Source organism: Convolutriloba macropyga, chromosome 1, assembly GCF_964194025.1.
Source record: "Convolutriloba macropyga chromosome 1, txConMacr16.3, whole genome shotgun sequence".
NCBI lineage: Eukaryota > Metazoa > Xenacoelomorpha > Acoela > Convolutidae > Convolutriloba > Convolutriloba macropyga.
In genome coordinates this window covers 84,999,454-85,024,044 of record NC_134468.1, presented here as the reverse complement: position 1 = coordinate 85,024,044, position 24,591 = coordinate 84,999,454, and the positions used below count along the sequence as shown (strand labels likewise).

Here is a 24,591-nt window from a genome sequence, read left to right as displayed (position 1 = left end):
AGTTCCTAATTACTATACATTACAAACAAAGCTACTGTTAAAATCCAATGTTCGAAAACAGAAGTCAACAATCAAAAACGGAGGTAAATGCTCGAACAGAAAGTCAAAATTCAAGTCATGAACAAACTTGCTTTCTGCTAAAAAAAACCTGTAGAATCTCAATACTCCTCTTCCAGTCGCAAAAAAACCTGTAGAATTTTCGTAAAAACCACGATGTCCCCAATAATAGCCGCTATCGCTTCGCGGCTATTAATAAACGAAGCCAAAAGATTGTCATCCGTGACAACAGAAGATGCTTCTCTACAATTTTTCTGCAACAGTCCTACAAAATTCATGTCATTGCAGAATAGCAGCAAAAGATCAATATAACAATATAACAAGATAATTCAGGTTTACCTCATGCACGCCCCCGGAGTGTTCAAGCACAAGCTCGATTTCCTTATTTGTTTGAGTTATGACCCGATTCATATTGATTCACAAAACATGCGCCTTCTTGTATTTACCCACTTGTGCAACCTAGCATATCATTGTAAACACCATTATCGGGTTTTAAAAAATGTTTCAATCTGGTGATCGAAGAACTCAAATTTCGCAAGATTTGGAGTCCATTTGTTAGATAGTGTAAAACCTCTCAAAGAACCATGGTTTAAAAGCATTTTTTGTTTGTTTGAGCAATTTGTTGTTGTAACGTCTAGAGCCCCTTCCAAAGCACTAAATTTTCATGAGAAAGCGCCAAATGGCTTGATTTTTTGAAAAAAGTCCTCTAACTTAACAGCAATCTCAAGACATTTTTAGTACAACATGCAGATTATGCAAAAAGTTTCTCAAACCTATATATTTTAACGCTTATCAAACTCCAACGATCTGCTAAGATTTGCGTCAGGAATTAGCTCACAAATTCCGTGCACTGTCTTCGAAGTGGATTGAAAATCGTTTTTAGACACATGGTAACAGAAATTTCATATTATTAACGGGGATGATGATGTTGGCGGTTGCAGTGGCGGGGGGAGGGGGAGGGGGGGGGGGGTGCGGACTTACCAGCCAGGATACTTCCAAGTGTGATGATGACGACAGAGGTAAATACTCTGGCACTGATGTGGTAGTTGGACAAGAGACAGTACCCTAGAAAGACGTTGAATAGAGGACACAGTCTCTTCAGAACATTGTACATTGGAATATTGAGGCCATTGAGACACATCAAGGCAAAGGAAGAACTCGCGATGTAGCACAAGCTGGGCAAGAACAGAGAGCAGCCTAAAATGTAAGCGTTTTCAAAACATAGCCGTCCGATGGCAAAGTCAGTTAATCTAATGAGGTAATTAATATATGATCTACAAATTTAATCGCACAATTGACCTAAAAACGCACGCACGTAACAACATAGAGGCTCGGTAATGTGCGTTCGCACATTAGGTTTCGACCCCGCTCATCCACATTTTTGGTATAAATGTCTACCAAATGAGGAACAGATATAAAAAACCCCAAAAGTTCACGAAAAATGTGTATGAACAAAAAGCTGGCCTCCAACGCAAATGACCCATTGGAGTAAAATGCCGCATTTGGTTGATGAGACCAGCCACTGTTAAGAAAGCAAGTCAAGACGAACAACAAAATCAAACAACAATAAAAACAAACATTAATTAAATCTAAAGCTTTAGGTCCATTTTTAAAAAAAAAAACTTATTAACAAGGTCAAAATAGCGTCGAATAAAACTTAAAGTAAACAAAATAAATTGTACTTCACTAGAAAAGGTATGGTACCACTCCATAAAAAGGTTAGGTAACAATAAGACAAAAAACAGCTAAGTCAAATTGACTTGGCTTATATTCTTTAAAAACAATTTATTTCCAAGTAATGAAAACCATCAGATAGCAGTTGAAAACATCCAACATGTTTATGATTACATACACCTCTATAGAAGGACATTAGCATCTGTCATAATTCGATTTTTTATGCGGTTACAAAAAGAACAACAAATAGAGACAAAAAACAAAAAAAATCAATTAAAACTTGCGAAAAAACGCTGTCGAAGCCCTAAAGCAATATTTTGCCTATCAAAAGTGTCCAATTGAGCCTCGAATGTCCAAATGTCCTCGAACGCCAATGATGTCGTACGCTACCTCTCAATAATGAGAATAGGAAACAAGTAGACAAAAAAAGAGAAAGAAGGGGGCACAAATAATTACCACTTTCGGATTTTTCAAAAAACAATTATTTTCAAAGTCATGAAAGCCATTAGCTACGAAATAATTATATAGGTTAGTTTATTCGTACACAGGAAGCGTTTTAGACCTGAAATTATTCAGAATACGTGTGTCTACAAAAAGAACGACAAATAAAGCCAAAAATCAAAAAAAGTTTACTTTGGCCAAAACCTTGCGTCGAAGCCAGAAAATTCATAACAAACTCTTTAGAAACAATATATTTGGTACACTTGCACTTTCCTCGATAACAATAATGTCATATGTGACCTGTAAATAACGAGACTAGGCAACAAATAGACAAAAAACAAAAAATGCGAAGTCAGTTTTTTTTTAAAAAAATTCCTCCATAAAAAGCCAATGAGACCTGTCATTAACCAGGAAATTTCGACTAAAAAGACAAAGTAAAAACGCCAGTAAAAGACAAATGAAAGAAACTGAATTAAAATCTTTGGGAAAGGGGCGTCGAAACCGTTAAAACCAGAATGTGTTCAATTGTGCCTTATTTTGAACGCCAATAATGTAAAATGTGAGCTGCCAATAATGTTATAATGTGACATAACGAGCAAAAAACGTAAAAATAGGCCAAGGCCTGAAAATCAAAATGAAGTTGTGGAGTCTAGTAGTATCACAGCCAGAAAACCATAACTTAACTTGTAAAAACACAAAAAAAAACATTAGAAATTAAAACAGTAGAAAGAAGAGGAAGACGAAGCATTCTTTCTTTGATGACACTCAGCCACAAGTTGAAAATTTAAGAGAAAAATAGTGGCAAAGTTGAATAGGCCACTGTTTATTTAAAGATCAAACATATTTAAAAGTCAAAACGACCAAAATCATTCGAGACCAAAATCATTGGAACTGCTTAGAAAGTCAATGTGACCTATCAACAGCGAGCTAGGATTTCATTGTTCTTTCTTTAATTAACTTAGGAAAATCGAAGTTCTTTTTATAAAAAAAGACCGACTGATTACAATCCGAATTATTTTCGGATTGTAAGAGTCCAAGATTGGACCAAAACCAGACTTGCTATTGCTGTTAGTTCATTAAGAACACTAATTTGTTTCGAATGTTATAGATCTAGATAATTTGTTAGTTAAAAGATCAAAAATAGGAACATAGTTAGCAAAAAAACGACGATATTTCAATTCCAGACCACTCTCAAAGTGAATGGAAGCAAGAATAGCTCCCTTTGTAGTTAAAAAAGATTGTGTTAGTTGTTTTTGGGTAGTACTTCTAGCAAATTTGATCAAAGCGGACTAAAGAAACTTATGTCGGGCAATGTTTGATTAGCAAGGCTGAGTTTTGAAAAATGTAGCCATAACTTTAACTCAAAATTTTAGGCCACAATTCCGGAAAATATGAATAAACATAACTCAAATCGGTCTAATATTCACAAAAATTTAACCACGATAAATCGCTCCAGAAAACGAAATTTAAAAAATTATTCGATTCCATATTCTACGCTGGACGCGCTTTTTACCGATACCAGCCACAACTGTCTACGAAGAAAACATCAATCAGTCAAAATTGACTGAACAAAAACAACTTTGAACGAAATACCCGTTTGAACATATAGTTCCACCCCCCTAAAGAGCGGTCGAAACAAATAACATCACGCACACAAAAACCAGCGGTTGAATTGTGAAATCAACCGAAATAAGTAGCATGTTGACTTCTTGGCGCGCGATCAAAATGTAAGGTCCCGGTAATTAAAAGGAAACCAAGAATTAAAAATATAGCAGGACAAGTCCTCAATTACAGCCCAAAGAAACGAATGATCTAACGACCTGATAATTATCAATTATACAAGCACATCAAACCTTCACACTCAACAAAACCTATGACACTACAAGCGCAAAATTGAACAAAAAATCAAAAAGCAATTGAAAAATGCCTCTTCTATGATATAACTTTATATGAGTCATCACAAATGGCAACACTTTATGAAAATATCGACCATACGCATCCCAAGAAAAAGTCCACAAAACAGCAACATTATACAAATCAATGAATGACAAACCAAAAAGGTGGCGAAAACTGAAGAATCTGGCCGAAAAGAAATTTTTCGAAAGTCAGAGCCGTCAAAGGATGAAAACCACAAAACAACATATCAAAAAATAACATACACAAAACACCCAATAGCAAGCATTTTCGTGGCCAAGAATAGAATTACATACGAAAGCAGCCTTCACAAAATTACTTCACTCAAGGATTTCCCTGGAAGATAACTATATCAACGGTATCTCAAAACAAACCATAACAAAAATTTGGCGCAAAAAACTAGAAAAATATACACTGCACCAGATATGCACTAGAAAAACAAAAAACATGCAAGACTCACAACAACTATTACTTTCTTGAACAAAAAGTGTCAAAAGCAATAAAAAAGTTGAAGTTAACACAAACAACCAGTCAGTTATACTTGCGAATCATTAGCAACCGATGAAACGTGCCATTATTGAGACTATGTGATGGGAAAGCACAAAATACAACAATTACTCGACAAATACTCGATTACTGTAAAATCAGAGAAGAGAAATCATTAGCTTTGAAATTGAAACAGATGAATTGGTACACTAAATCCTCATTAGCAAGCGATGAGACCTAACATTAATGAGATTAAGTGATATGAGAGCAATAAGTTCTCGAAGACAAAATAACACGAAAATTCCCTGTTTCTATTAACGAACAGCCTATAAGAACTAAGTAGCATTAGCTTTCAACTGAAACGATTAATTCGATCAGTTCCAGCCTCTTCAGCAACCGATTAGACCTGTCACTATTGTGTGAAAAGCAAAGAACGAAAAGAACAAAAAACTGGGAAAACTAAAGAAAATCGATAATATTTCTCGAAAACAATTAGTGAAAATCACAGAAAGCAGTAGCTTATAAATAAAAACAATTGAATCAAGAGAAAAATCCCCACTAACAACCAGTGAGGCCTGATGATAATGAGATTTAATTATAAGACAACAAAAATTACAACGAAAACTCGCAAACTCAGAAATTCGGTGAAAAAATTAGAATTTCACTTTCATGAGAACAAATAGCCAAAGTGATAAATAGTGCTACCCACTCGTTGAACAATACAAGCAATTGACAATAGGCGCAATAAGAACACATATGTATCAAATTGAGAGCACTCAAGCGAAGAAACAGCAAAACCAGAAGTCCAATTGATGCACGTGAAAAAAAATCGCTTTCAGAAACAGAAGATTTGTTCAAATACCAATTCATCACTCCACTTTGAAGGCACTTTGAGAAGCTATTCGCCTACTTTTTTGCTGCCTTTACTACTCCAGCGTGATTAAGATCACCCTTCCAAATTTACTTTCCGCTCAAACAACGCTTCTTTGGATTGACAAAAAATAGAACAAATTCTGGAATACAAATTTAAAAAAAAACTTTGTTAAGCAAACATAAAAATAGACCTATAAAGGACTAAGAAAACATTTACATTGGAAAAATCATTAAAAAAAACAAAAAAATACAAAAGCACAAGTCAATTTGCCCTACTTAAACAAAAACCGATAATCTAATTTTGTCAAAAAATTAGGTGAAAAATTTTAAGCCAAAAACCTGATCAGTTCAATTCTACATTTCTTTCGTGTTTCGGCGTGACAAAAATCTTCTTTCCAATTCGACTTCAAAATTCAGAGGAGCAAACAGATCTAAAAAAAATTTGCCGAGAGAATTCCATGTATCTCGTGTGAGAAAGCACCCAAACGGTGCAAAGAAACATTCCTAAACACATATGTATCAAATTGAGTGATAAAGTGAAGAAATTCTCTTTAGAAACAATATATTTGGTACACTTGCACTTTCCTCGATAACAATAATGTCATATGTGACCTGTAAATAACGAGACTAGGCAACAAATAGACAAAAAACAAAAAATGCGAAGTCAGTTTTTTTTTAAAAAAATTCCTCCATAAAAAGCCAATGAGACCTGTCATTAACCAGGAAATTTCGACTAAAAAGACAAAGTAAAAACGCCAGTAAAAGACAAATGAAAGAAACTGAATTAAAATCTTTGGGAAAGGGGCGTCGAAACCGTTAAAACCAGAATGTGTTCAATTGTGCCTTATTTTGAACGCCAATAATGTAAAATGTGAGCTGCCAATAATGTTATAATGTGACATAACGAGCAAAAAACGTAAAAATAGGCCAAGGCCTGAAAATCAAAATGAAGTTGTGGAGTCTAGTAGTATCACAGCCAGAAAACCATAACTTAACTTGTAAAAACACAAAAAAAAACATTAGAAATTAAAACAGTAGAAAGAAGAGGAAGACGAAGCATTCTTTCTTTGATGACACTCAGCCACAAGTTGAAAACTTAAGAGAAAAATAGTGGCAAAGTTGAATAGGCCACTGTTTATTTAAAGATCAAACATATTTAAAAGTCAAAACGACCAAAATCATTCGAGACCAAAATCATTGGAACTGCTTAGAAAGTCAATGTGACCTATCAACAGCGAGCTAGGATTTCATTGTTCTTTCTTTAATTAACTTAAGAAAATCGAAGTTCTTTTTATAAAAAAAGACCGACTGATTACAATCCGAATTATTTTCGGATTGTAAGAGTCCAAGATTGGACCAAAACCAGACTTGCTATTGCTGTTAGTTCATTAAGAACACTAATTTGTTTCGAATGTTATAGATCTAGATAATTTGTTAGTTAAAAGATCAAAAATAGGAACATAGTTAGCAAAAAAACGACGATATTTCAATTCAAGACCACTCTCAAAGTGAATGGAAGCAAGAATAGCTCCCTTTGTAGTTAAAAAAGATTGTGTTAGTTGTTTTTGGGTAGTACTTCTAGCAAATTTGATCAAAGCGGACTAAAGAAACTTATGTCGGGCAATGTTTGATTAACAAGGCTGAGTTTTGAAAAATGTAGCCATAACATTAACTCAAAATTTTAGGCCACAATTCCGGAAAATATGAATAAACATAACTCAAATCGGTCTAATATTCACAAAAATTTAACCACGATAAATCGCTCCAGAAAACGAAATTTAAAAAATTATTCGATTCCATATTCTACGCTGGACGCGCTTTTTACCGATACCAGCCACAACTGTCTACGAAGAAAACATCAATCAGTCAAAATTGACTGAACAAAAACAACTTTGAACGAAATACCCGTTTGAACATATAGTTCCACCCCCCTAAAGAGCGGTCGAAACAAATAACATCACGCACACAAAAACCAGCGGTTGAATTGTAAAATCAACCGAAATAAGTAGCATGTTGACTTCTTGGCGCGCGATCAAAATGTAAGGTCCTGGTAATTAAAAGGAAACCAAGAATTAAAAATATAGCAGGACAAGTCCTCAATTACAGCCCAAAGAAACGAATGATCTAACGACCTGATAATTATCAATTATACAAGCACATCAAACCTTCACACTCAACAAAACCTATGACACTACAAGCGCAAAATTGAACAAAAAATCAAAAAGCAATTGAAAAATGCCTCTTCTATGATATAACTTTATATGAGTCATCACAAATGGCAACACTTTATGAAAATATCGACCATACGCATCCCAAGAAAAAGTCCACAAAACAGCAACATTATACAAATCAATGAATGACAAACCAAAAAGGTGGCGAAAACTGAAGAATCTGGCCGAAAAGAAATTTTTCGAAAGTCAGAGCCGTCAAAGGATGAAAACCACAAAACAACATATCAAAAAATAACATACACAAAACACCCAATAGCAAGCATTTTCGTGGCCAAGAATAGAATTACATACGAAAGCAGCCTTCACAAAATTACTTCACTCAAGGATTTCCCTGGAAGATAACTATATCAACGGTATCTCAAAACAAACCATAACAAAAATTTGGCGCAAAAAACTAGAAAAATATACACTGCACCAGATATGCACTAGAAAAACAAAAAACATGCAAGACTCACAACAACTATTACTTTCTTGAACACAAAGTGTCAAAAGCAATAAAAAAGTTGAAGTTAACACAAACAACCAGTCAGTTATACTTGCGAATCATTAGCAACCGATGAAACGTGCCATTATTGAGACTATGTGATGGGAAAGCACAAAATACAACAATTACTCGACAAATACTCGATTACTGTAAAATCAGAGAAGAGAAATCATTAGCTTTGAATTTGAAACAGATGAATTGGTACACTAAATCCTCATTAGCAAGCGATGAGACCTAACATTAATGAGATTAAGTGATATGAGAGCAATAAGTTCTCGAAGACAAAATAACACGAAAATTCCCTGTTTCTATTAACGAACAGCCTATAAGAACTAAGTAGCATTAGCTTTCAACTGAAACGATTAATTCGATCAGTTCCAGCCTCTTCAGCAACCGATTAGACCTGTCACTATTGTGTGAAAAGCAAAGAACGAAAAGAACAAAAAACTGGGAAAACTAAAAAAAATCGATAATATTTCTCGAAAACAATTAGTGAAAATCACAGAAAGCAGTAGCTTATAAATAAAAACAATTGAATCAAGAGAAACATCCCCACTAACAACCAGTGAGGCCTGATGATAATGAGATTTAATTATAAGACAACAAAAATTACAACGAAAACTCGCAAACTCAGAAATTCGGTGAAAAAATTAGAATTTCACTTTCATGAGAACAAATAGCCAAAGTGATAAATAGTGCTACCCACTCGTTGAACAATACAAGCAATTGACAATAGGCGCAATAAGAACACATATGTATCAAATTGAGAGCACTCAAGCGAAGAAACAGCAAAACCAGAAGTCCAATTGATGCACGTGAAAAAAAATCGCTTTCAGAAACAGAAGATTTGTTCAAATACCAATTCATCACTCCACTTTGAAGGCACTTTGAAAAGCTATTCGCCTACTTTTTTGCTGCCTTTACTACTCCAGCGTGATTAAGATCACCCTTCCAAATTTACTTTCCGCTCAAACAACGCTTCTTTGGATTGACAAAAAATAGAACAAATTCTGGAATACAAATTTAAAAAAAAACTTTGTTAAGCAAACATAAAAATAGACCTATAAAGGACTAAGAAAACATTTACATTGGAAAAATCATTAAAAAAAACAAAAAAATACAAAAGCACAAGTCAATTTGCCCTACTTAAACAAAAACCGATAATCTAATTTTGTCAAAAAATTAGGTGAAAAATTTTAAGCCAAAAACCTGATCAGTTCAATTCTACATTTCTTTCGTGTTTCGGCGTGACAAAAATCTTCTTTCCAATTCGACTTCAAAATTCAGAGGAGCAAACAGATCTAAAAAAAATTTGCCGAGAGAATTCCATGTATCTCGTGTGAGAAAGCACCCAAACGGTGCAAAGAAACATTCCTAAACGAAATAACAAACGGACAGTTATACAAATCAAAGGGAAAAACTAGAATTTCACTATTTAGAATTTTATGAAAACAAATAGCCAAAGTCCGAAAAAGTTCAGGTCGCTGGTTGAGGAAATCAAGCAATTAAAAATAAGTGCAAAAAGAACACACATGTGTCAAAAGAGCACTCAAGAGAAGAAACACCGAAATCCGAAGTCGGATAGAGGCACGCAAAACATTTGCTTTCAAAAACAGAAAACTTGATCAAATACCGATTTCTCACTCCACTTTCAAGACACTTAAAAAAACGCTTCGAACCTATTCGCTTCCTTTACTGCAGAGCGATTAGCATCACCATTCTAATTTCCTTTTCCCCTCGAAAGATAGCCAAAAAAAGTATGAACAGATCTTAAAAACAACGCACCTTTGGATTGTAGAAAATAGCAGGACAAATTCTGAACAGCAAATAAAAAAACTGTTAATTAAACAACAAAAAAGACCTATGAAGGACTGATTACATTGGAAAAATTATTTAAAAAAAAACAAAAGGACAAAAAAACACGAAAAATCAGTACTGCAGTCCAAATGCCCAAATTGATTAAAAAACGTTAAACTAGAATGTGAAATTTTGTCCAAATTTTGAGTGGTAAATTTCACGCCGCAAAACCGCGGTTTTTACGTATCTTTCCTGTTTCGGCGTGACAAATATCTTCACTCCAATTCAACTGCAAATATCAGAAAAGCAAATAGATCTAAAAAAAATTACCCAGACATTTCGGGAAACAATTCGGAGCCAAAAAATCTAGCCGTTGGAAGAGATGGTATCTCGTGTAAGAACGCACCAAAGAGGCACAAAAAACAAGCTTAAACCAAATAACAAACGGAAAGTTATCCAAAAAGTAAATTAAGCTGGAAATTAAGAATTCCTTTATTTCATGAAACAAACACACAAATTTCTCCCACACAAACTTTGATTCATTTAGACAAATACCGATTTCTCAAATTGATCAAATACTGATTTTTCACTCCACTTTAAAGACACTTTTAAAAAAACGCTTTGAACCTATTCGCTTCCTTTACTGCAGAGCGATTAGCATCACCACTCTAATTTGCTTTTCCCCTCGAAAGATAGCCAAAAAATGAATGAACAGATCTTAAAAACAACGCACCTTTGGATTGTAGAAAATAGCAGGACAAATTCTGAACAGCAAATCAAAAAACTGTTAATTAAACAACAAAAAAGACCTATGCTTACATTGGAAAAATTATTTAAAAAAAAACAAAAGGACAAAAAACACGAAAAATCAGTACCGCAGTCAAATTGCCCCAATTGATTAAAACACTGTAATCTAGAATGTGAAATTTTGTCCCAATTTTGAGTGGTAAATTTCACGCCGCAAAACCGCGGTTTTTACGTATCTTTCCTGTTCCGGCGTGACAAATATCTTCACTCCAATTCAACTGTAAAACTCAGAAGAGCAAATAGATCTAAAAAAATTACCCAGGGAATTCGGGAAACAATTCGGAGCCAAAAAATCTAGCCGTTGGAAGAGATGGTATCTCGTGTAAGAACGCACCAAAGAGGCACAAAAAACAAGCTTAAACCAAATAACAAACGGAAAGTTATCCAAAAAGTAAATTAAGCTAGAAATTAAGAATTCGTTTATTTCATGAAACAAACACACAAATTTCTCCCACACAAACTTTGATTCATTTAGACAAATACCGATTTCTCAAATTGATCAAATACTGATTTTTCACTCCACTTTAAAGACACTTTTAAAAAAACGCTTTGAACCTATTCGCTTCCTGTACTGCAGAGCGATTAGCATCACCACTCTAATTTGCTTTTCCCCTCGAAAGATAGCCAAAAAATGAATGAACAGATCTTAAAAACAACGCACCTTTGGATTGTAGAAAATAGCAGGACAAATTCTGAACAGCAAATCAAAAAACTGTTAATTAAACAACAAAAAAGACCTATGCTTACATTGGAAAAATTATTTAAAAAAAAACAAAAGGACAAAAAACACGAAAAATCAGTACCGCAGTCAAATTGCCCCAATTGATTAAAACACTGTAATCTAGAATGTGAAATTTTGTCCCAATTTTGAGTGGTAAATTTCACGCCGCAAAACCGCGGTTTTTACGTATCTTTCCTGTTCCGGCGTGACAAATATCTTCACTCCAATTCAACTGTAAAACTCAGAAGAGCAAATAGATCTAAAAAAATTACCCAGGGAATTCGGGAAACAATTCTGAGCCAAAAAATCTAGCCGTTGGAATAGATGGTATCTCGTGTAAAAACGCACCAAAGCGGCGCAAAAAACATCGTTAAACAAGATAACAAACAGAAAGTTATCCAAAAAGTATACTAAGCTTAAAAATTAGGAATTCGTTTATTTCATCAAATAAACACACAAATTTCTCCCACAAACACTTTGATTCATTTAGACAAATACCGATTTCTCAAATTGATCAAATACTGATTTCTCACTCCACTTCAAAGACACTTCAAAAAAAACGCTTCGAAACTATTCGCTTCCTTTACTGCAGAGCGATTAGCATCACCACTCTAATTTGCTTTCCCCTCGAAAGATAGCCAAAAAATGTATGAACAGATCTTAAAAACAACGCACCTTTGGATTGTAGAAAATAGCAGGACAAATTCTGAACAGCAAATCAAAAAACTGTTAATTAAACAACAAAAAATACCTATGAAGGACTATGATTACATTGGAAAAATTATTTAAAAAAAACAAAAGGACAAAAAACACAAAAAATTAATACCGCAGTCAAATTGCCCCAATTGATTAAAACACGGTAATCTAGATTGTGAAATTTTGTCCCAATTTTGAGTGGCAAATTTCACGCCGCAAAACCGCGGTTTTTACGTATCTTTCCTGTTTCGGCGTGACAAATATCTTCACTCCAATTCAACTGTAGAACTCAGAAGAGCAAATAGATCTAAAAAAATTACCCAGTGAATTCGGGAAACAATTCGGAGCCAAAAAATCTAGCCACTGGAATAAGTGGTATCTCGTGTAAGAACGCACCAAAGCGGCGCAAAAAACAACCTTAAACCAAATAACAAACGGAAAGTTATCCAAAAAGTATACTGAGCTAAAAATTAGAAATTCGTTTATTTCATCAAATAAACACACAAATTTCTCCCACAAACACTTTGATTCATTTAGACAAAAACCGATTTCTCAAATTGATCAAATACTGATTTCTCACTGAACTTTAAAGACACTTAAAAAAACGCTTCGAACCTATTCGCTTCCTTTACTGCAGAGCGATTAGCATCACCACTCTAATTTGCTTTTCCCCTCGAAAGATAGCCAAAAAACGTATGAACAGATCTTAAAAACAACGCACCTTTGGATTGTAGAAAATAGCAGGACAAATTCTGAACAGCAAATCAAAAAACTGTTAATTAAACAACAAAAAATACCTATGAAGGACTATGATTACATTGGAAAAATTATTTAAAAAAACAAAAGGACAAAAAACACAAAAAAATAATACCGCAGTCAAATTGCCCCAATTGATTAAAACACGGTAATCTAGATTGTGAAATTTTGTCCCAATTTTGAGTGGTAAATTTAACGCCGCGAAACCGCGGTTTTTACGTATCTTTCCTGTTTCGGCGTGACAAATATCTTCACTCCAATTCAACTGTAAAACTCAGAAGAGCAAATAGATTTAAAAAAATTACCCAGAGAATTCGGTAAACAATTCGGAGCCAAAAAAATCTAGCCGCTGGAATAGATGGTATCTCGTGTAAGAACGCACCAAAGCGGCGCAAAAAACAGCCTTAAACCAAATAACAAACGGAAAGTTATCCAAAAAGTATACTGAGCTAAAAATTAGGAATTCGTTTATTTCATCAAATAAACACACAAACTTCTCCCACAAACACTTTGATTCATTTAGACAAAAACCGATTTCTCAAATTGATCAAATACTGATTTCTCACTGAACTTTAAAGACACTTAAAAAACGCTTCGAACCTATTCGCTTCCTTTACTGCAGAGCGATTAGCATCACCACTCTAATTTGCTTTTCCCCTCGAAAGATAGCCAAAAAGGTATGAACAGATCTTAAAAACAACGCACCTTTGGATTGTAGAAAATAGCAGGACAAATTCTGAACAGCAAATCAAAAAACTGTTAATTAAACAACAAAAAAGACCTATGAAGGACTATGATTACATTGAAAAAATTATTTAAAAAAAACAAAAGGACAAAAAACACGAAAAATCAGTACCGCAGTCAAATTTCCCCAATTGATTAAAACACGGTAATCTAGAATGTGAAATTTTGTCCCAATTTTGAGTGGTAAATTTCACGCCGCAAAACCGCGGTTTTTACGTATCTTTCCTTTTTCGGCGTGACAAATATCTTTACTCCAATTCAACTGTTAAACTCAGAAGAGCAAATAGATCTAAAAAAATTACCCAAAGAATTCGGGAAACAATTCGGAGCCAAAAAATCTAGCCGCTGGAATAGATGGTATCTCGTGTAAGAACGCACCAAAGCGGCGCAAAAAACAGCCTTAAACCAAATAACAAACGGAAAGTTATCCAAAAACTATACTAAGCTAAAAATTAGGAATTCGTTTATTTCATCAAATAAACACACAAATTTCTCCCACAAATTTTTGATTCATTTAGACAAATACCGATTTCTCAAATTGATCAAATACTAATTTCTCACTCCACTCTAAAGACACTTCAAAAAAACGCTTTGAACCTATTCGCTTCCTTTACTGCAGAGTGACTAGGATCAGCACTCCAATTTGCTTTTCCCCTCGCAAGATAGCCGAAAAATGTGTGAACAGATCTTAAAAACAACGCACCTTTGGATTGTAGAAAATAGCAGGACAAATTCTGAACAGCAAATGAAAAAACTGTTAATTAAACAACAAAAAAAGACCAATAAAGGACTATGATTACATTGGAAAAATTATTTTGAAAAAAAAACAAAAGGACAAAAAACACGAAAAATCAGTACCGCAGTCAAATTGCCGCAATTGATTAAAACACGGTAATCTAGAATGTGGAATTTTGTCCCAATTTTCAGTGGTAAATTTTACGCCGCAAAACCGCGGCTTTTACGTATCTTTCCTGTTTCGGCGTGACAAATATCTTCACTCCAATTCAACTGTAGAACTCAGAAGAGCAAATAGATCTAAAAAAATTACCCAGAGAATTCGGGAAACAATTCGGAGCCAAAAAATCTAGCCACTGGAATAAGTGGTATCTCGTGTAAGAACGCACCAAAGCGGCGCAAAAAACAGCCTTAAACCAAATAACAAACGGAAAGTTATCCAAAAACTATACTAAGCTAAAAATTAGGAATTCGTTTATTTCATCAAATAAACACACAAATTTCTCCCACAAATTTCTGATTCATTTAGACAAATACCGATTTCTCAAATTGATCAAATACTAATTTCTCACTCCACTCTAAAGACACTTCAAAAAAACGCTTTGAACCTATTCGCTTCCTTTACTGCAGAGTGACTAGGATCAGCACTCCAATTTGCTTTTCCCCTCGCAAGATAGCCGAAAAATGTGTGAACAGATCTTAAAAACAACGCACCTTTGGATTGTAGAAAATAGCAGGACAAATTCTGAACGGCAAATGAAAAAACTGTTAATTAAACAACAAAAAAAGACCTATAAAGGACTATGATTACATTGGAAAAATTATTTTGAAAAAAAAAACAAAAGGACAAAAAACACGAAAAATCAGTACCGCAGTCAAATTGCCGCAATTGATTAAAACACGGTAATCTAGAATGTGGAATTTTGTCCCAATTTTCAGTGGTAAATTTTACGCCGCAAAACCGCGGCTTTTACGTATCTTTCCTGTTTCGGCGTGACAAATATCTTCACTCCAATTCAACTGTAGAACTCAGAAGAGCAAATAGATCTAAAAAAATTACCCAGAGAATTCGGGAAACAATTCGGAGCCAAAAAATCTAGCCACTGGAATAAGTGGTATCTCGTGTAAGAACGCACCAAAGCGGCGCAAAAAACAGCCTTAAACCAAATAACAAACGGAAAGTTATCCAAAAACTATACTAAGCTAAAAATTAGGAATTCGTTTATTTCATCAAATAAACACACAAATTTCTCCCACAAATTTCTGATTCATTTAGACAAATACCGATTTCTCAAATTGATCAAATACTAATTTCTCACTCCACTCTAAAGACACTTCAAAAAAACGCTTTGAACCTATTCGCTTCCTTTACTGCAGAGTGACTAGGATCAGCACTCCAATTTGCTTTTCCCCTCGCAAGATAGCCGAAAAATGTGTGAACAGATCTTAAAAACAACGCACCTTTGGATTGTAGAAAATAGCAGGACAAATTCTGAACGGCAAATGAAAAAACTGTTAATTAAACAACAAAAAAAGACCTATAAAGGACTATGATTACATTGGAAAAATTATTTTGAAAAAAAAAACAAAAGGACAAAAAACACGAAAAATCAGTACCGCAGTCAAATTGCCGCAATTGATTAAAACACGGTAATCTAGAATGTGGAATTTTGTCCCAATTTTCAGTGGTAAATTTTACGCCGCAAAACCGCGGCTTTTACGTATCTTTCCTGTTTCGGCGTGACAAATATCTTCACTCCAATTCAACTGTAGAACTCAGAAGAGCAAATAGATCTAAAAAAATTACCCAGAGAATTCGGGAAACAATTCGGAGCCAAAAAATCTAGCCACTGGAATAAGTGGTATCTCGTGTAAGAACGCACCAAAGCGGCGCAAAAAACAGCCTTAAACCAAATAACAAACGGAAAGTTATCCAAAAACTATACTAAGCTAAAAAATAGGAATTCGTTTATTTCATCAAATAAACACACAAATTTCTCCCACAAAAACTTTGATTCATTTAGACAAATACCGATTTCTCAAATTGATCAAATACTAATTTTTCACTCCACTTTAAAGACACTTCAAAAAAACGCTTCGAACCTATTCGCTTCCTTTACTGCAGAGTGATTAGGATCAGCACTCCAATTTGCTTTTCCCCTCGCAAGATAGCCGAAAAATGTGTGAACAGATCTTAAAAACAACGCACCTTTGGATTGTAGAAAATAGCAGGACAAATTCTGAACAGCAAATGAAAAAACTGTTAATTAAACAACAAAAAAAAGACCTATAATGGACTATGATTACATTGGAAAAATTATTTTGAAAAAAAAACAAAAGGACAAAAAACACAAAAAATCAGTACCGCAGTCAAATTGCCGCAATTGATTAAAACACGGTAATCTAGAATGTGGAATTTTGTCCCAATTTTCAGTGGTAAATTTTACGCCGCAAAACCGCGGCTTTTACGTATCTTTCCTGTTTCGGCGTGACAAATATCTTCACTCCAATTCAACTGTAGAACTCAGAAGAGCAAATAGATCTAAAAAAATTACCCAGAGAATTCGGGAAACAATTCGGAGCCAAAAAATCTAGCCACTGGAATAAGTGGTATCTCGTGTAAGAACGCACCAAAACGGCGCAAAAAACAGCCTTAAACCAAATAACAAACGGAAAGTTATCCAAAAACTATACTAAGCTAAAAATTAGGAATTCGTTTATTTCATCAAATAAACACACAAATTTCTCCCACAAATTTTTGATTCATTTAGACAAATACCGATTTCTCAAATTGATCAAATACTAATTTCTCACTCCACTCTAAAGACACTTCAAAAAAACGCTTTGAACCTATTCGCTTCCTTTACTGCAGAGTGACTAGGATCAGCACTCCAATTTGCTTTTCCCCTCGCAAGATAGCCGAAAAATGTGTGAACAGATCTTAAACACAACGCACCTTTGGATTGTAGAAAATAGCAGGACAAATTCTGAACAGCAAATGCAAAAACTGTTAATTAAACAACAAAAAAAGACCTATAATGGACTATGATTACATTGGAAAAATTATTTTGAAAAAAAAAACAAAAGGACAAAAAACACAAAAAATCAGTACCGCAGTCAAATTGCCGCAATTGATTAAAACACGGTAATCTAGAATGTGGAATTTTGTCCCAATTTTCAGTGGTAAATTTTACGCCGCAAAACCGCGGCTTTTACGTATCTTTCCTGTTTCGGCGTGACAAATATCTTCACTCCAATTCAACTGTAGAACTCAGAAGAGCAAACAGATCTAAAAAAATTACCCAGAGAATTCGGTAAACAATTCGGAGCCAAAAAAATCTAGCCGCTGGAATAGATGGTATCTCGTGTAAGAACGCACCAAAGCGGCGCAAAAAACAGCCTTAAACCAAATAACAAACGGAAAGTTATCCAAAAAGTATACTGAGCTAAAAATTAGGAATTCGTTTATTTCATCAAATAAACACACAAACTTCTCCCACAAACACTTTGATTCATTTAGACAAAAACCGATTTCTCAAATTGATCAAATACTGATTTCTCACTGAACTTTAGACACTTAAAAAACGCTTCGAACCTATTCGCTTCCTTTACTGCAGAGCGATTAGCATCACCACTCTAATTTGCTTTTCCCCTCGAAAGATAGCCAAAAAACGTATGAACAGATCTTAAAAACAACGCACCTTTGGATTGTAGAAAATAGCAGGACAAATTCTGAACAGCAAATCAAAAAACTGTTAATTAAACAACAAAAAAGACCTATGAAGGACTATGATTACATTGAAAAAATTATTTAAAAAAAACAAAAGGACAAAAAACACGAAAAATCAGTACCGCAGTCAAATTTCCCCAATTGATTAAAACACGGTAATCTAGAATGTGAAATTTTGTCCCAATTTTGAGTGGTAAATTTCACGCCGCAAAACCGAGGTTTTTACGTATCTTTCCTTTTTCGGCGTGACAAATATCTTTACTCCAATTCAACTGTAAAACTCAGAAGAGCAAATAGATCTAAAAAAATTACCCAGAGAATTCGGGAAACAATTCGGAGCCAAAAAATCTAGCCGCTGGAATAGATGGTATCTCGTGTAAGAACGCACCAAAGCGGCGCAAAAAACAGCCTTAAACCAAATAACAAACGGAAAGTTATCCAAAAACTATACTAAGCTAAAAATTAGGAATTCGTTTATTTCATCAAATAAACACACAAATTTCTCCCACAAATTTTTCATTCATTTAGACAAATACCGATTTCTCAAATTGATCAAATACTAATTTCTCACTCCACTCTCAAGACACTTCAAAAAAACGCTTCGAACCTATTCGCTTCCTTTACTGCAGAGTGACTAGGATCAGCACTCCAATTTGCTTTTCCCCTCGCAAGATAGCCGAAAAATGTGTGAACAGATCTTAAAAACAACGCACCTTTGGATTGTAGAAAATAGCAGGACAAATTCTGAACAGCAATTGAAAAAACTGTTAATTAAACAACAAAAAAAGACCTATAAAGGACTATGATTACATTGGAAAAATTATTTTGAAAAAAAAACAAAAGGACAAAAAACACGAAAAATCAGTACCGCAGTCAAATTGCCGCAATTGATTAAAACACGGTAATCTAGAATGTGGAATTTTGTCCCAATTTTCAGTGGTAAATTTTAAGCCGCAAAACCGCGGCTTTTACGTATCTTTCCTGTTTCGGCGTGACAAATATCTTCACTCCAATTCAACTGTAGAACTCAGAAGAGCAAATAGATCTAAAAAAATTACCCAGAGAATTCGGGAAACAATTCGGAGCCAAAAAATCTAGCCACTGGAATAAGTGGTATCTCGTGTAAGAACGCACCAAAGCGGCGCAAAAAACAGCCTTAAACCAAATAACAAACGGAAAGTTATCCAAAAACTATACTAAGCTAAAAAATAGGAATTCGTTTATTTCATCAAATAAACACACAAATTTCTCCCACAAAAACTTTGATTCATTTAGACAAATACCGATTTCTCAAATTGATCAAATACTAATTTCTCACTCCACTTTAAAGACACTTCAAAAAAACGCTTCGAACCTATTCGCTTCCTTTACTGCAGAGTGATTAGGATCAGCACTCCAATTTGCTTTTCCCCTCGCAAGATAGCCGAAAAATGTGTGAACAGATCTTAAAAACAACGCACCTTTGGATTGTAGAAAATAGCAGGACAAATTCTGAACAGCAAATGAAAAAACTGTTAATTAAACAACAAAAAAAGACCTATAAAGGACTATGATTACATTGGAAAAATTATTTTGAAAAAAAAAACAAAAGGACAAAAAACACGAAAAATCAGTACCGCAGTCAAATTGCCGCAATTGATTAAAACACGGTAATCTAGAATGTGGAATTTTGTCCCAATTTTCAGTGGTAAATTTTACGCCGCAAAACCGCGGCTTTTACGTATCTTTCCTGTTTCGGCGTGACAAATATCTTCACTCCAATTCAACTGTAGAACTCAGAAGAGCAAATAGATCTAAAAAAATTACCCAGAGAATTCGGGAAACAATTCGGAGCCAAAAAATCTAGCCACTGGAATAAGTGGTATCTCGTGTAAGAACGCACCAAAGCGGCGCAAAAAACAGCCTTAAACCAAATAACAAACGGAAAGTTATCCAAAAACTATACTAAGCTAAAAATTAGGAATTCGTTTATTTCATCAAATAAACACACAAATTTCTCCCACAAATTTTTGATTCATTTAGACAAATACCGATTTCTCAAATTGATCAAATACTAATTTCTCACTCCACTTTAAAGACACTTCAAAAAAACGCTTCGAACCTATTCGCTTCCTTTACTGCAGAGTGACTAGGATCAGCACTCCAATTTGCTTTTCCCCTCGCAAGATAGCCGAAAAATGTGTGAACAGATCTTAAACACAACGCACCTTTGGATTGTAGAAAATAGCAGGACAAATTCTGAACAGCAAATCAAAAAACTGTTAATTAAACAACAAAAAATACCTATGAAGGACTATGATTACATTGGAAAAATTATTTAAAAAAAACAAAAGGACAAAAAACACGAAAAATCAGTACCGCAGTCAAATTTCCCCAATTGATTAAAACACGGTAATCTAGATTGTGAAATTTTGTCCCAATTTTGAGTGGTAAATTTCACGCCGCGAAACCGCGGTTTTTACGTATCTTTCCTGTTTCGGCGTGACAAATATCTTCACTCCAATTCAACTGTAAAACTCAGAAGAGCAAATAGATCTAAAAAAATTACCCAGGGAATTCGGGAAACAATTCAGAGCCAAAAAATCTAGCCGTTGGAATAGATGGTATCTCGTGTAAAAACGCACCAAAGCGGCGCAAAAAACATCCTTAAACAAGATAACAAACAGAAAGTTATCCAAAAAGTAAACTGCGCTAGAAATTAGGAATTCGTTTATTTCATCAAATAAACACACAGATTTCTCCCACACAAACTTTGATTCATTTAGACAAAACTATAAATCCTCCAAAAACGATATCGGCAAGCCATAATAAGCTCAAAAACATCTTTTTCAAAAAAAACTGTAAGAAATACAGAAAACTCTACCAAACTCAACAATTTTTGTTAAAATTCACCGAAAATTTCTGTGTGCTGTAACAACTCCATTACTGATAAAGAATGCGAGCCTAGGACTCGAACCTACTATCTCAAGAACCGCGGCCAGACACAAGACCGTTGTACCAAAGATCTGCTGAAATATCAACTTTGTTAGCTTCATATACCGCAAGCTAGCTCATTACACTACTCTTTTCTCAAACGAGTTGGTTCCAAACCTCAAGCGTCAACTTAACTAAGGGTACATACAGCACAAGGAAAGAGCCATTTATCTAAGCTCTAGCAATTGTAACGAGCCAGGTCTGGTATCAGCTAACTCCTCATACTGCTAATGAATTAGCGCGTAGAGGACTCGAACCTACTATCTCCAGAACTGCAGCCAGATATGCTACTGTTGCACCAAAGCTCTACTGAAGAAGCAAATTTGCTAGCTTGATCTACCACAAGCTGTGTTACGACAGTACTAAAATATTTACTCAATCCATATAATCAATACCTACAAGCAATTGGCGATAAAAAATCAGTATAACAGTCTTAAAATAAGCAACACAATTGAAAACGCTTCAAATTAGGAACTCCCTTTATTAACCTAAAAAGCTTCAGAATAAAATCAAATTAGACAACATAAAATGTGCAAAGCAACAAACAGCTTGAAAAAGCGGCACATGAACAAGAAACTTGCTCAGTTCGTGAAAATGTTCCAAACCTAAATTTATTACTCTTTCGAGAGGTATGAACAAAATAAACACTTTCATTTCTCCGCTCTCCGAATTTGTTCACCAAAACAATCAAACTTTATCTTCTCAGCTAAAAAACGGAAAATATTACGCCTCTTACGAGTCGTTCCATTACGCTATATTAAAGGATTCTTTGAACTGTAAATGAAAACAAGATGAGACCAAAAAGAGCCTCGATTTCGCTATGCGTCTATTAAACATAATAAATAATAGCAATAAGAAAAGTCTCGGCTGAACCGCAGATGAACAGCGTTAGGCCACAGTGGCCTGTTCTCCGCTGCCACCCCCAACCCCCCTCCCGATTTCTGACTGCTCTTTTCATAAACAATTTTGCTCTTTTTTTGGTAACTGGCCACATTTTTGCATCAAACTTCTGCTATGGTTAAGTTTGAGCTCATCCGTACACAGACAGCTTCCACTGAGGCAGGGGGTTAAACCATTATTCATGGCCTTTAGAATCAAACAACTCCCGGCTATCCAGAAGCTTTGACAACTAGATCACTGTCAAAGTGTCAAAATTGCTCTTTGAGCCAAAGCTCCCTAACCGCAAATTTTAGCAATCATATACACAGCATTGCAAACGTAGTCAATACATTTATATTTGTCTTCCCAAACAATATTAGATAGCCATAATAAGCTCACAAACGTCCCTATTTTTCACAGACTTCTTTATGCTGTAACAACCCAACTGTGGTATTAGCTAACTTCATATACTGGTAAGGAATCAGAGCTTCATGGAATCGAACCTACTATGTCTAGAACCACAGCAAGTCACCGTTGCACCGAAGCTCTGAAGTAGCAATTTTGTCAGCTCGATATACAAGCTGTGTTATTAAAGTAATTTTACTCAATCCATAGTAAACAAAACTTACGAGCAATGGGCGTAAAAACCACTAAAACGGTCTATAAATCTGCAACCGTTGAAAATACTTAAAATTAGGTTAAAGTCCCTTTATGTACCCCAGAGCCTCAAAATTCGATCGAAAAGCTGAATGTTATTTTAGTCTACAATAACCTATTAGATAACATAAAATATGCAAAGCAAAAAACAGTCAGAAAAAGCAGCACGCGAACAAAAAATTCTTACTTAGTGTTTCACACCTAATTTATCGCTCTTTCAAAAGCTATGAACAAAATAACCACTCTTTCTTTTCTCCGCTCTTCGAATTCGTTCACTGAAAAAACTTTATCGAACTTTTTCTACTTTGCAAACGTCTGGTGTTTCTGCTAGATCACTTAGCTATAAATAACGGAAAAAACACGCCTCTTACGAGTCGTAAAAAGATAGCGCTCTAATAAAATTCAAATTGTTTGAACTGTAAATGAAAACAAGATGGGACCAAAAAGAGTCTCGATATCGCTATGCGGCTATTAAACATAATAAATAATAGAAATAAGTAAAGTCTCTCTTAATCGCAGATGAACAGCGTTAGACCACAGTGGCCTGCTTTCCGCTGCCAGCCCCCGGCCGGATTTCAGACGGCTTTTTTCATGAACTATTTTGCTATTTTTTGGTAAACTGGCCACTTTTTTGCATCTGAAAATTCTGCTATGGTTAAGTGTGAGCTCATCTTTACACAGACATCTTCCACTGATGCAGGATATGGAACAGGATATCATTCATGGCCTTTAGAATCAAACACCTTTCCTCCCGACTATCAAGAAACTTTGACAACTATATAGCTGTCAGTGTCAAAATTGCTCTTTGAGCCAAAGCTCCCTAACTGCAAATTTTAGCAATCATATACACAGCATTGCAAACGTAGTCAATCCATTTATATTTGTCTTCGATTGACTATAAAAAAACTCATAAACGAGACAACGAAAAGTGGTTGCAGATTTCGATGATTTCCATGAAAAGAACATCAGCTTCATGGAATCATCATTCCTCGGATGATTGAATAAAGTGATTTCAAAATGGTTCATGACTACAATTGAGATTTTAAAAACCAAGAGTACATCAATTTTATTTTTTTCTTCAAAAACAATTTTGAAAGTGCTCACCTAATTGTATCGTGTAGGAAGATAGAGTGACGACTCTGCAGAACTTCATAACCTCAAATGAGAAGACGAGAATAAGAAACTGAATGAGGAGAATAAACATAGGACAGTTGAAGTTGTAATTAGAAACCAAGTTTTTGTTCATGAATGCCATGGCACCGGACATAAACGCATAAAACCCAGTCGCCATAATAGACCTGAACACATCCGATTGCAACCATTCCCCACCTTCAGCCATTCTAAAACGTCTATTGGTTCCAGTGGTGCTGCTGTTGGCATTTTCCTCTGTTCCCTGAGGTGCGGCCATAGCCTCATTTAAACCTGAAGTTGAACAAATGTGGGAATCACTCATAGTTTGATCTTACTTGAACAGGTGTGCTTTTCCAATCCGTTTCAGCAAACGCGGATCTTGTCCAATAGAGACCTCACCTCCAAACCTGCTTCGTGACTGTATATTATTTACAACTCCTCGACGCGCATTCTATATTAACATAATGATGATCCAGTCACAATATTGTCACAAATTATAGTATAACGCATTCCAGGGACAAGAAACGATCCGGACTACTCAGCAAAATTAAACCACAATTATGATACAGTACTTTCTTACTCATTCAAAGCCAGAAGCCAGCGCTGCTTTATACGAGGATGGCGGTGATTTCTGGAGATACGTACTCTTTAGGAGATGAGAATAAAAATCAGTACTTTTCTTTCGACGAAAATTTTGAAAAACGCAGTTTAAATGTCCGGTTATGAGTCCCAGCTCTGAGCATGATTGATTAATTAAAAGGTTTTACATGTGATCGAAACTAACTTTTACTGCAATTTTGACCTA

General features: G+C 34.9%; 1 protein-coding gene across 1 annotated transcript in view; it reads right to left on the bottom strand.

Moving 5' to 3' along the window:
* The window catches only part of LOC142352315 (uncharacterized), a 27,451-nt gene extending 3,316 nt beyond the window's left edge, over positions 1 to 24,135 (bottom strand). The window contains exons 1-2 of the mRNA XM_075404850.1: positions 23,760 to 24,135; positions 1,039 to 1,254 (exon numbers count right to left, since the gene is read on the bottom strand). Of these exons, the coding sequence (XP_075260965.1) occupies positions 1,039 to 1,254; positions 23,760 to 24,108 (565 nt within the window). The 5' untranslated portion in view covers positions 24,109 to 24,135. The remainder of the gene's footprint in view (positions 1 to 1,038; positions 1,255 to 23,759) is intronic.
* Positions 24,136 to 24,591: the final 456 nt, after the last annotated feature.